The 13,066-nt window shown below is 41.0% G+C and overlaps 1 protein-coding gene across 8 annotated transcripts in view; it reads right to left on the reverse strand.

Annotated features, from left to right (window-relative positions):
- Positions 1 to 2,786: 2,786 nt before the first annotated feature.
- Positions 2,787 to 13,066, reverse strand: part of pcbp3 (poly(rC) binding protein 3) — a 63,525-nt gene continuing 53,245 nt past the window's right edge. For 5 of the 8 annotated variants that reach the window (XM_069698854.1, XM_069698851.1, XM_069698853.1 and 2 more), the window contains 5 exons: positions 12,963 to 13,004; positions 11,457 to 11,535; positions 9,722 to 9,774; positions 8,787 to 8,956; positions 7,174 to 7,771 (listed from right to left, as the gene is read on the reverse strand). In XM_069698854.1, coding sequence (XP_069554955.1) covers positions 7,717 to 7,771; positions 8,787 to 8,956; positions 9,722 to 9,774; positions 11,457 to 11,535; positions 12,963 to 13,004 — 399 coding nt within the window. In that variant the 3' untranslated portion in view covers positions 7,174 to 7,716. Of the gene's footprint in view, positions 6,363 to 7,173; positions 7,772 to 8,786; positions 8,957 to 9,721; positions 9,775 to 11,456; positions 11,536 to 12,962; positions 13,005 to 13,066 lie in introns of those variants that run through there. The other 3 variants (XM_069698857.1, XM_069698856.1, XM_069698855.1) reach the window with 3 other exon arrangements.

A 13,066-nucleotide genomic window follows, 5' to 3' on the forward strand; every position in this document is an offset into this window, starting at 1 on the left:
TCAATTGTTTGGCTCGTGGATTATCTCTCCTTCTTTCAACCTGGTGAATGTGCGGCTAAATGCAATCAGGGACTTTGGGAGCACAATCAAGAGCCGCTTGAAAACTGGGAATATTTAACAGCCATGAAGGATTTGTTGGGGACTGATGGACGAGCTGTACACAAGGTGACCTCTTGTCGCCCCTGAAGAGGGACATTGTTAATTTCCAATACGCCTGTGGACAAAAGGTCCCCTGTGGTTCGGTCTCACGCTCAAACACTCCAGCTGAATGTCAGACAACAATAAGGCTACATCCAATTAACAGCAGTGACTCTTTTAGACTGAACTAACACTTACAGGGAGGGACGCTGTAGGGCCGTTTTATTTGACCTGTCCTCCATTTTGATTTTGGACGCAAATTTGAGAAATCTGTCAAAATTTAACGCAACAGGGCAAATAGCATTCAAACTATTAATTGTTATACAAACTTTTACAGCCTTCTGGGAATAGCAGATTTGCAAAAGCAAGATTTGCATGTGCTTGCACGGCACACACACACACAAAAAAATCCATCCAGAAAAATCATCGCTTCACTGACAGTCTCTCAAGATACTGATCATTAAATTCATATTTTTCTCTTGGGATGTTAGTCTTCATTGCATCATATTTTAAGGTGTTCCCAGTATGTTGTCCCCCCGCCTGCACGTTCCTGTCTGTTGCCATCCATTCTGAAAGCAAACAAACAAACTCAGGCGAGCCTTTTCAGTCAGTGGCCGATTTGGTGCCAAACACCCTTTAGAGGTTTCACAATAATGCTGCAAAAAGCAAGAAAACTAATTTCCTCATCAGGTTTTTTAAACCAGGTTTCCTTTTGAAAATGGATGTGAACATTAGGCGCAGTGGGAAACCAGTGCCTTTATGCTCAGGAGTGAGTCACAGTTTATTTGAGGGAAATAAGCCAAATGTCTTTTACTTCCTTAATTGCCTTATGTTGCATGTCTGCAATTTGCATTTCAGAGATTTAATGTTGCTATTTCCGCCACTTTATGGTCATTAAGTCGTGCATTAGCTCTGAACTCACGCAGGGTTATCGCTTGGCCTTATTTGGAATTAGCCTCGCAGAGTATTCAGATTCACCCAGGTGTACGCTGCCCATGCGATGTGGCATGAACGCTACTCTCCCCGTGACGGGGTCAAGACATGACATCTGACTCCACCACAGATCATTGTATTAGGTCGCTATAGTTTTGATCTTTTCCGGCCAAGACTTTGCGATCTCGCTCCTACTTTCTAGTCACTTTTTGTCACGTCTTTTATCTAAAACACAGGCCAAAAATTATTGCACCTGACAAGCTGACCTGAATATTTCAACGCACTTCTTTCTTCTTTTGGTTCAAAACGCAGCAAAGAAGTTGCATCAGTTTTCACTGATGCCTTTGCATACGCCACCAACACAAAGCAAAGCCAGTTCTCCTTCGGCTTTGAATTCTTCGACTCCATATATTTACAACATCAAAACCACCTGCCTGACATTGTGTAGGTGCCCCTTGTGCCAGCAGTATAGCTGTGACCTGTCGAGGCATGGACTCCGCAAGACCTCTGAAGGGGAAGTGGTGGTATCGGCCACCAAGGCGTTATAATCAGACCCTTAAAGTCCTGTAAGTTGTGAGGTGGGGCCTCAGACTCGTTTTTTTCCAGCACATCCCACAGATGCTCGATCAGATCGATATCTGGGTAAATCAAAGGCCAATCCAGCACCTTGAACTGTTTGTCATGTTCCTCCGTGATTCCTGAACAATTCTTGCAGCACGGCAGGGCGCATTATCCTTTTGAAAGAGGCCACCGTCATCCGGGGTACGCTGTCGCCGTGAATGGGTGTATGTGGTCTGAAACATTGTTTAAGTTGATGGTACCCGTCAAACGAGCAGCTACATGAGCACCAGGACCCAGACATGGGTTTTCACGGTCACTCTAACCATGCATTAATGGGCTTTCGTCCACTCGTGACACTGTCGCCAGTTCATCGGTTGTTTTTCCTCGGACCACTTTTGTTTGTTTCACCGCTGCACACCAGGAACAACCCAAAGACCTGCCGTTCTGGAGATGATGTGACCCAGTCGTGTAGCCGTCACACTTTGGCCCTCAGATCCTGACATTTGCCCATTTTTTCTTTCTTCCAACACGTCGTCTTCAAGAACTGATTGTTGTCTTGTTGCCGAGTACATCCCACCGCTTGACAGGTGTCATGGTAACGAGATAATCAACGGTAATCTTTGCCTGTTAGTGGTTTTAATGTTGTGGCTCATTTAGCACATACTATTTATGCAGGTTATTTAATTGTTCTGATGTTCTCTATTTTTTTTTTTTTTTTTTAAATGACTCGAGTTCAGAGGATAAACTCTATCAGCGTGAATTCAATCTGTTTTTCTCTGTACTGTTGGCTTTTCCATATTTTCTTGGCTAGGTTAAGACTCAATTTGTATTGTTGTATTAAATTATTAAACTATAATGGGATTCTGCTGTTGTGTGTCAATATTTATGTGGATATGCGCGTGCCAGTGCCCATGTGTGACTGATATACTCTTTGTTGGATGTTTCACGATAAACAAACTGAAGTCGACATGCTGGAACATTTTGATGCTCTAAAATGTTCAATATTTATTTTGAAAAATATACATTTCACCAAGTGAATTGATAAGTGATTCAGTTTTATTTTGAAATGTATAGGTTGTATAATAAGCTCTCTGGAGACACCTCTCCAACAGAATTCACAGGAACACAACTTGGGGAAAAAAATGAGGTCTAAGTCAAGGGAAAAAACACAAACTTTATTATCTCCTTTTTACAAAACATTTCAGAATCAACCTCAATAAATAATAAAAATCCAATACAGACCTTCATGGTGCAAATGATCAAACTCAAACATGATCTGACACTTTTCTTCAAACAGTTTATCAAAGACTGTATTACCTCAGTGATATTTTTTTGCTGCTCTAGCACAGAAACAAAACCAAATAAAGTGTCAATCAAATAGTAAAATGACAGAAGCAACACAACAAGAAGATGTGTTCACAGCATAATAGGAGGATGACAACTTAAGTGATGCCATGGAAATGAAAGACGAGACGTATGGCAATTACAAAAGGCAACTGAGATATTTGCAAAGTGGTCTCACTGGAAAGTGACTGCATCGTTTTTTTGTTGGCCTGCCTGTACGCGACTCACAAAACACAACCGTTAATGTACGTTTTATATAAGATATTAAACTACTTTCATGATTTGATTCTGGAGATGGTGGATTGGGTTTTGAATGGCACCCAATGTTGCATTCATAAAGGCATAAACACCCACTATTCTTACTTAGGATGTTATATTTCATAACTCCAACAAGCGCTCAACACACTTGCTGTGTTCCCACGTGAAACCAGATACAGTACATTTGTATTATATTAGCGTTTATATTGGATTTTATTTTGATGTAACTGCTAGTGGCAGTTCATTTGCAACCAATCAGCCAGCAGTTTGTTGACATGTCAATTTTTTCTTTTTTCTTTTTTTTTTTTTACCAAGAGGGAGATACTGCCAGTGTCAGAAAATCCCAATACTCCAAACTCTGAATTACACTTCTGACATTGATGCGAAGAGTTTTGTTTTTTTCCCCACTCGGCTGCTGGTAATTACAGCTTAAATAATGTCATATGAGTGCAGCATTGGAAACCTGTCAGCTCCCTCGATAAGCGAGTCCTCCACTTGTTCATCTGGATGCACCCAGATGAGCGCGAAAGTACAGATTTACACTCACAATGTAAGCGTGAAGCAATGATAAACGTGTAATGTAAATGAATGCATTTACATGTGAAGCAGACTTGTTTTGACGACGACGTGTTACTGACTCATCATAACCTACACTCTGTTTAATTAACTCTAACCAAACGTCAAGGGCCTCCTGAGCCTGAGCAGTGACGACATCCCCAAACATATTTCTACTATTAAAACCGTAGTAAGGAATACTCAGACTTAAAGAGTGAAATGTATAATTATTATTATTATTATTTTTTTAAATTAAGCTGGATTTGAAATAAAACAGTGAGACAGAGCGAAATAATAAATTTGGCAGCCTTTCAGTAAGGTGTTTAGGATGCAGACCACGAGGGCGAAAATGCCCTCAGCAGCTGAGTCGTTGGTTCGATTCCTAATCGGCCAGACCTTTATTACATGTCATTCCTCTGCTCTCTCTCCAACTATCCGGTAAAGGCACAAAAAAAAAAATGCCCCCAAAAATATCTGACACTGTTGGAATGTCATGTTTCAGTAAGAGGTGACAGATAAGTTTTTTTTAGTTGTTTTTTTTAGGAGATATAAGAGCTGCAATTACTTGGTAAGGCCATCCATTTTATCAATGTTTTTGCAGAAAATACAGGAGAGTATTGTTTTTAATTTACATTTTATATTCAATATTCAATATAACAGAAAATAATCTGATTAGGTTACATTACACGTATCTAGAGTAAGAAATTGTAATTACAATTTTAAATATTTCACCTGTAACAGACCCTAGTTTGAGAGTAACCTTCTCGACCTTAAGAAATTCAAAACCTACTGATATATAATCACCTTTATTCTCCTCAATCCAGTATCATGGCAAAGCGTGAAATAGACACGTCCGCCCACTACAGCAAAACGTGAGACAGGCACGCTTTGCAACCATGTGTTTTTTCTAAAAAAAAAATTTTTTTCCTGTAAATCACATGGCCGTATGCATGCAGTAGGTATATTTTTTTCCGTCACTACAGGAAAACGTGTAAATGTCACGCCTAGAGAGGCCAAAGTGTGTCTATTTCACGCCACGCTGTAGTGGACCGGCGTGTCTATTTCACGTTTTGCCGCGACACCGGGTTGTTCTACCATATACATCATTCAGCTTTGATGAACCTGATTAAAAAGACACCTGTATAAGGTGTTCTAATCCAGACTGACATATAAATGTTAGCAGTTAAAACACATTTCAAAATACATTCAGCTTTATTTTGGACAACAGAGCTACAAGTTGGGTGTCTGTCCATCTGGAAGTGAGATGGTCTGGAACGGATATAACCGCCGTGAAACTGTATCACAGTACATAATGTGCATGTAAGCAAGACCACTGATTGTAGATACATTGAACAATATGTTATACGCCACCGTTTTATACATGCTGACCAGAAATACACTACATTTCCTGTATCTGGAATGGTTTGAAATACACCAAACTGTAACAGGCGTCTGTGAGGAAGGATCTGAGAAGCAGACACGGGGACCATGAGAGTCTGACTTCCCCTGAGCTTTTCAGCCGTCTTGACATACATGAAAACTCTTAAATGAGCTACGTGCGAGTGCAAATACACACTTCCCAGACCTCTCTCCATAAGGCCCCAATGCCTCTTCTACATAGATGGATGGCAGCATTAATAATTATATGATGGTGGAGTATAGGTGAATAAAGTGGGGGGGATATAAATAGCATGCGTTTGAGTTTCGCACTTGGCTGCAGTCATTTGCTTGACAGCTTTTAATTTTTCCATCCCACCTTTTTTTTTTTTTTTTTTGTCAGGTCTCACATGTAACTCGGAGAAGACTGACATTTGTGCATCAGCGGGGAAGTTTATTAGCCTGTAGCTCGGGTCATTCCACATCCGCTCCGTTCCCCTTGCACCACTCGGTCTCTGCTCGCCTCCACCTGTTTGATTTTCGAATTTGATATTCAATAGGCTTTGTGCGTCATGCAGGTCATTCTATAGTGAACGACAATAAGACAAACAGGCACGCGGTAGGACATAAACTGGAATAAATCGGGTTTATAGTTGCCTGTCGTACATTTGTGTTCAGTAATGCATTGTCACAGCTTGTCGTCTAGAAAAAAACGGGTCAGTGTGTAAGGATGTGGACTTTAGATTTACTTTGCATTTACTTTCAGGTGCCCGCGGTACAAAAACACACACACACACACACACACACACACACACACACACACACACACACACACACACACACACACACACACACACACACACAAAAGCACAGTGACGTGTTAAAACATGAGGCGAAACAAAAGCGGTGCGGTGCGTGAGATGCCATGAAAGGTAAAAAAAAAAAAAAAAATTAAAGCGACCTTTTCGGAGAACCAAAAAAACCAAAAAACGACGAGGTTTCAGACAGGCGTGACGAGCCACGGCGACGGTGCACAAGCAAATACAAGAGAGGAAGTTAAAAGTCACTTAAATTACAGAGAAAATAAAATAAAACTGGAGGTGCAATGCCATTTAGCTCATAAGGGTCATGTGATGCACTGAGGAAAGATGGGTAGAGATTAGAGTGTGCCCATTCCAGTGACTTCGGACGTCAGCCTAAAAACAGTCCAGGGGAAGAGGGGGGAAGGGAGGGAGGGAGGGGGAAGGGAGGGGGGGGGGTGTCAGACAGAAAATAAAAACAACTGTGAAAGAAGAACTTTCGCCCGAGGAAGTGAAAGTGATGCTGCGATGGCCGGCTTTGTGCTTGAGTTGGCACGTGGTTTTTTTTTTCCGCTCAAAGAGAGTCGCCAACCGTGTTTTGAACTGTAACCCCGTTCATATAAAACATCTCCACAGATACAAGCAAAGGAAAATAACGCGCGGTACTAAAATCCCTCCTTCGCGAAGCCATGCAGCGGACTGAAAAATATGATGGTGTCATGAAATCTCCAGCTGTTGCGTTCCCTGACAGAGGCATCACATCGCTCTTCTTTCTAACAGCATTGCTCAACGGCACTCGTGTGTTCGTTCGCTCTTCTTTCTTTTTTTTTTTTTTTTCAAATTTTCCACTTTTTATTGATTTTACTCTTTGCAGACAATGACACAATAGGACTTCGTAGGCAAATGTATCTAATAGCAAAACAAAAAAAAGAAAGAAATGCAATATCATTTTTTTTTTTTTTTTGGAATGAGGCATGCTAAATAAATAGTTAAAGGAACAGTTTGACTTTTTTTTTTTTTTTTTTTTTTTAAATACACTCATCTGCTTTCATCTGCTCTCCAGTTTGTCCATTAAATATGAAGCTGGAGCTTAAAAACAGGAAGAAACAGCTCACCTGCTCTGTCGGAAGGTAACAAAACCGGCCAACTTGTACCTTTGAAACTCACAAATTAATATGCTGTCGCTGTTTTTGTGTAATTAGTAAAAAAAAAAAAAAAAAAACTAAAAAAAAACTAAAAAAACAACAAATTATGGTCTTTCAGGGGTTATGTGCCAACTACTTCTTTAACCATTGCATTACTTCCCGGAGCCTTGCAGTCATCGGGAGGTTGTCAGGCAACCACCGTGTTAATTAGGTAGCTTCAGAGTTGCTTTTCGGTGGATTTAGTTTCCTTTGGAAAGAGCCAGGATTGCTGTTTCTCAACATTTTATGCCGAGCTGAGCTAACAGTCTCCTCAATGTAGCTTCATATTTAAGAGCAAGGGAAGTGGTTTTGATTTTCTCATCAAACTCTAAAAGTGAATAAGCACATTTACCAAAATATCAAACTGTTCTTTTTTTCAAGACACTGGCTACATCAGCTCGAAACAAGTCCCCCGCTATTACAGGTCTCCCACAAGCTTAAGTGATTATGCACAACCAATTGCGTAAAAGGGAAAAAAAATCGCACAAGATGACACGTCAAGGTTAATTGTGAAGCTGCGGTTTTGACGTGAGCTTCTGAAAACAGAACCAGATTGGGTTGTGACTTCAGGATGTTGTCATGGAGGAGGGGTCGTTCCACATGGCGGCCACGTCCCTGAACCTGCCATTGGAATTGTGGGAAAGCAGTAGCCATTAGTTTCTTTGTGGACGGCTCTATGAAAATTCCCCCCTTTTTTTTTTTTTTTTTTTTTTCTTTTAAGTCAAAAGCATAAAGTCCTGTGTGGTGGAGCATGTGGGTTCTCCTGCGCTAATGCAGATAACGTTTGACTTTGAGGTGGAGGTAGTCTGTGGACATCCTTTTTTTTTTTCCTCTGAACAGCGGGTTTCACATTTATTTTCACTGTTGATAATGAATGGGAGAAAAAGAGGGAGCGGCGCATGGCAGGGAAACACTAAGAGAACTCGGAAACTAGTGTTTTACCGGTGCGCTCGGTATCTTACTATCCAGCCCCAGCTTGTTGTTTTTTTTTCCCTGGGAATTAACAGATATAAATCATATAACTTTTTATTTATTTACACTGCGTGTGCAACGACGGCATCTTACAGTATTTGTATCTTGATTTTGGTCTACGTTTTTTTTTTGTTTGTATCGTTTTATAGATTCATCGTGAACAAATTGACCAATTCTCCAAACCGAGGTAGGCATCGAACATTTGATGATTCATTTATTGATCGTCCGATTTACTAATCTGCAGGTTCCGTTCGAAGTCACAGCTTACTCGCCTCAGCGGTTGGCATCGCTCCCATGAGCCACTTACTCGCAAAGAGTGCTCCCGCGGAAACCTAATGCATTTTAATGTCTACACTTGGGTGACAAAGAGGAACAAAAGTAGAAGGGATCAACCAAGAAAGAAAATGAATAACCACATTATTCTTTGGGCTTATCGGTCTCTCGTCTGAACCCGACAGATATTGTGCCTTTTTCTGGCAACTCATCAAAGTATCAGTGTCAAGAGTGTCAAAAACGAAACTAGGGCGACATTTCTTTCTGCTCCAAATAGGAAAATTGCACGTAGCGTTGTTTTCTCGGATCTTAACTACGAGCATGACCATTCGGATGTCGCTTTTATCTTTTAGATTTTGCTGGAGGCCAGCAGTTAAAGTTTAAAGGTTACCTGGCATTGATGAGATACTGGGCCAGGCTGATGTTTGCAGGGGTCCCAGTGATGGTGATCTGGCGCTCTGACGAGCCCTCCATGGCGTTCGCAATTTTGATCTGCGCCCCAGACATCTGTCGAATCTCATTTATTTTGGTTCCCTGGCGTCCAATAATGCAGCCTATTAGCTGCAGAAGAAAGCAGAAGTCTTTGAACCTAAAGCAAGGAAATCACTGTGCTGTCTTCAAACATTTATACTTAATACATGATAGATGTTAAGTAAAGAAAAGGGAAGTTTAATGGGTTATGAAATGGTCTGCGTTTAATTTATATTCAGGAAATAAAGTTTGATTAATGATGGCACGGTCAGTAGATCAAGTTATAAAGGGTCTTCTGCTGTGCCAGCTAAGAACTAAAGTTTGCAGAATTACTGATGGCATTGTCAATCAGTTATTCATACACCATCAATAAGTTTGAAAAGACAAGGGTGTCCCAGTGCACTAAAAGTTTTGCAAATGTTTCCGTTATCGGTTAATTAACAATTTAAACTGCCATCCTTCCTTTTAAAAAAAAAGTTAATTAGATCAGTTTGCTCTCTTACAAAAGTCTGAATTGTTTTTTGTACAACCCCGTTTCCAAAAACAGTTGGGACGCTCTGAAAAATGTAGATACAAAGGGAATGCAATGATTTGCAAATCATATAAACCCATATTTAATTGAAAATAGAGCAAAGACAACATATCAAATCTTGAAACCGAGAAATGTTATTGTTTAATGAAAAACGATATGCTCATTTAGAATTTTTGGGAAACAGGGTTGTAGGACACTGTGACATTAAAACAGTTTTTGAATTTATATATCAAGTGAAAGATACGTAATTGTTAAACCGCAGACTTTGGTAAACATTTATCCTTCAGTCGTCAGTCTCTGGAAACCTCTCCAGCATTACTCACATCATTAGGAATGGTGAGTTCGTGGGTGCTGGCTGGTGGACTGGCATCCAAACCTGAGTCGGGGAGCAACAGTATAAGAAAGGACATTTGTATTTAAATAGTCACTTTTCCAGGGTTGAAGCCTTTTAAAGGAATATTTTTTGTAATTTTGGGTTATGCACTTATTCGCTTGGTGGCGTGAGTTAGACGAGGATCTTCATTAAATATAAAGTCAGCACACAGTTAGCCGAGCTTAACACAAAAACTGGAAATAGGAGAAACCGTTAGCTCGACTCTTGCTGCCCTCAAATGGGGTCGTGTTTACAGTTTACTGTCTGAAGGCCTTCCTCTCCGGGAATTCGCAGTCCCAGACCTTGATGTTGTTTTGTGACACATTTGCTGACGGTTTCAGAGATGAAAGAGGCAATGAAAGTACATTTTACATAGTCATATAGTTTTTTGTTTTTTTTTATAATTTGATTGTACGTTTTTTTGGAACGTCAAAAGATTAATCCATTTTATGTTCCCAACGGCCTCATCTTTTACCTCTGTCATTATGCCTTTGAATTTCCCGGCTGACGTCGACACCAGCTACCTGTAATTTCCGCTCGTGCCCACAGATGGCGCCAAAGAGAGCGAAAATGGAGTTCTTCAAGATTGGAACTTCGACTCGCGCAGATCCTGACGATGAGGACTCGTTTGTTGTTCTCGCGACTTAACCGCTCGAACCCCCCCCAAACAAACGGGCACACGGCTTCCCCTGTCATAACCGCGAAGCTCACGTGTTACACGTAAAGGCAGCATCCGCCGCCAAGCAGCGAAATGGCAGGGTTAAGCTACGCGAACCTGGCTACCTCGTGTTAATAAGGTCAGTCCGTTCTCAGTTAACTCAGCTTTGCATGGTTTTCCTCGGTGGATGGTTATGCCAGCCAGGCTATCTGGTTTCCCACAGAAACCCGGTCTTTTTGCTAAGTTAAGCTAACTGTTTGCCGTACTGTAGCATTAGTGTGAACACCAATCTTCTCCTTTAATTTGCCACAAGAAAGTGAAAAAAAAAAATGTAGGAAAAGCGTAACCCCAAAATACTGAAATTGTTCCTTTAAGCATGTAAGCTTATTTCTCAGCGGAACCTTTTGCTGAAATTTCCCGTTTCTTTTTTATTGAAGTGGGTATTTTTTTTTTTTTTTGTAGGAAGGAAGAAAAGTCAACACAAACACATTTAAAAGGGCCTATTTTATTTTAAGAACCCTGATGATGGTAATTTTCACATTGTTTTAGATGCAGGACATGATACAGGCAGGGTAATATATAGTATATATAGTATGTGCAAAGGTCTATTACAGTTGAATTCAGATTTAGGGGGAGATTTATTTCATTGTGATTGAACATCGTACCCACCCAATTCCACTGGAGCTTTTCATCCTTAATGGAAGGTAAACCTCCTACAAATGTGTTAGAGGAAGGCCGTGTCCTGTTGCCAATAGATAGTGAGTGTTTAAATACACCATTTTCAAGTGAAGCCCAGTGTCAGTTTTTTTCTGCTCACCGGCATAATATCAGACAGAGCCAAGAGAAAAATATATACATGGGAAAAAAAAAGAAAAACAAAAAAATCAAAGAAGGAAAGAAACCACTGGGGCTAAGACATGCTGTGCCAAAAGAGAGATAAGGTGCAAGGTAGGGGGAAAGAGAAAAAAAAAATGTTTCTCTGGATGCAAAGAGAAGGAAGTACCTACAGGGCCTCGTGGGTACGTACCAGGGAAAGCAGGGGTGGTCTGTCCGAGAGGGGTAAAAGGGGTTTGCTGCATAGCCAACTGGTGGAGCTTGGTCAACTGCTGAAGGGTTAGGAGGGAAAGTAGAACTAAGAGGTTACTGTTACACAGGTCACACCGAGAAATGAAGGCAACCAAAACTAGAGTGAAGAAACGGTGAGGAGAAGGAGACCAACGGTGGTGGAGGACAAAAAAGTAAGAGAAACAGAGATAGAGAGAAAGAGGGTGACTGTCTGTCATGGAGATGTCAATTGCTCGATAATTAAATTTTTCTCTTTTAACTGTTTCCTTGTCATTTTCATGTGTGCCAATATAACTTTTTTTTCTTCTTTTTTTTTTTTTTTTTTAAATGGATCCACTGGAGAGCACATTAGCATTAAATGCAGGAAATCACTTGATTTGCCCCTCCAATTACCACATATCTTTCCAGTTGGCACTTCTGATTTGCACTCAGAGAACCTTTGGTCTTACACGCCTGTCAGAGCAGCCCCCCCCCACCCCCTCTACCACCACCACAACGTAGCCACAGGGTGTGCACCCCCTGCTGTGTAACATTTCCATCAGGAATGAGGGAAGACGGATGCTTTAAAGGCTTCCTCTCTTTTTTAAGGGGAGTTTTGATGTGGGTGGAAGAGGGTGTCAAGCCTGTACTTGAGTGATTGTACCGTCAACCACCACCTCCGCTGGCATCAATCACTGCCCAACTTTGAATTAGCGGATCTGACACAAGGTAGCTTTGAGATCCCCTTACGACAAGGACGGATAAAGGCAGATTATTAATGGAGACTATATGGTCCATTTGAATTAAAGGGGTGTCTACATCAAAACTGCCATTACTGTCTTTGCCTTCATCATTAGCACCAGGAGTCGCTGTTTTGCTATCGACCCGATCTTTCAGGCAGTTGAGCTGCAGTTTGACCTTCGACAGACAGAGACTTTGGAAGTGCAAGTACTTTATGACTTGTCTCTACGTAACTTTAAAACAGCCGGTGTATCTATTTAATCGAAATGTAATAATCTTGAGGATTTTCATTTAAATAAATGTCCGTTTCAGTCACTAACTAACGCCAACGAACTAAACAATCTCGGTGTCCTTGGTGACAAGTAGCGCATAGTTCGTGAATCGTTGTCCATCAACCAGCTGTGGTTGTTTCACCACTGAGGGTAGGAGCCGCGAACGCAACAGGCTCTGAGCTTCAACTGACGACTGAGTCCGAAAAAAAAGCTGCAGTGACTGCTTGTTGCCAGAGGTGTCGCCAAGGAGAACAGAACGGGGATCTTCGAGATTGTTCCAAACTAAAATGAACAATGTGTAGGATTTAGTGGCATCTAGTGGTGAGTTCGCAGACTGCAAACAACTGAACACCACTCACCTTCCATCCAAAAGAATCTAAGCCGTGAAACTTGCATAAAACGTTAAATCCTACATACTGAACCTTTAAGAAACAGGTGTAGTTATTGATTAGATTAAAAAGAAACTTAGAACTCACATCTGGGTGTGGTATGGCATACTGTCCCTGAATTGTGTAGGCCTGGAGACATGAAAAATACAAAATAAAAAAAAAACAGCAGGTTTTAGCATCAAGAAGAAAGA

This window comes from Brachyistius frenatus, unplaced genomic scaffold (genome assembly GCF_029030835.1).
Source record: "Brachyistius frenatus isolate BFR_SWC_R1_liver_20210118 unplaced genomic scaffold, ASM2903083v1 Contig_28, whole genome shotgun sequence".
Taxonomy (NCBI): domain Eukaryota; kingdom Metazoa; phylum Chordata; class Actinopteri; family Embiotocidae; genus Brachyistius; species Brachyistius frenatus.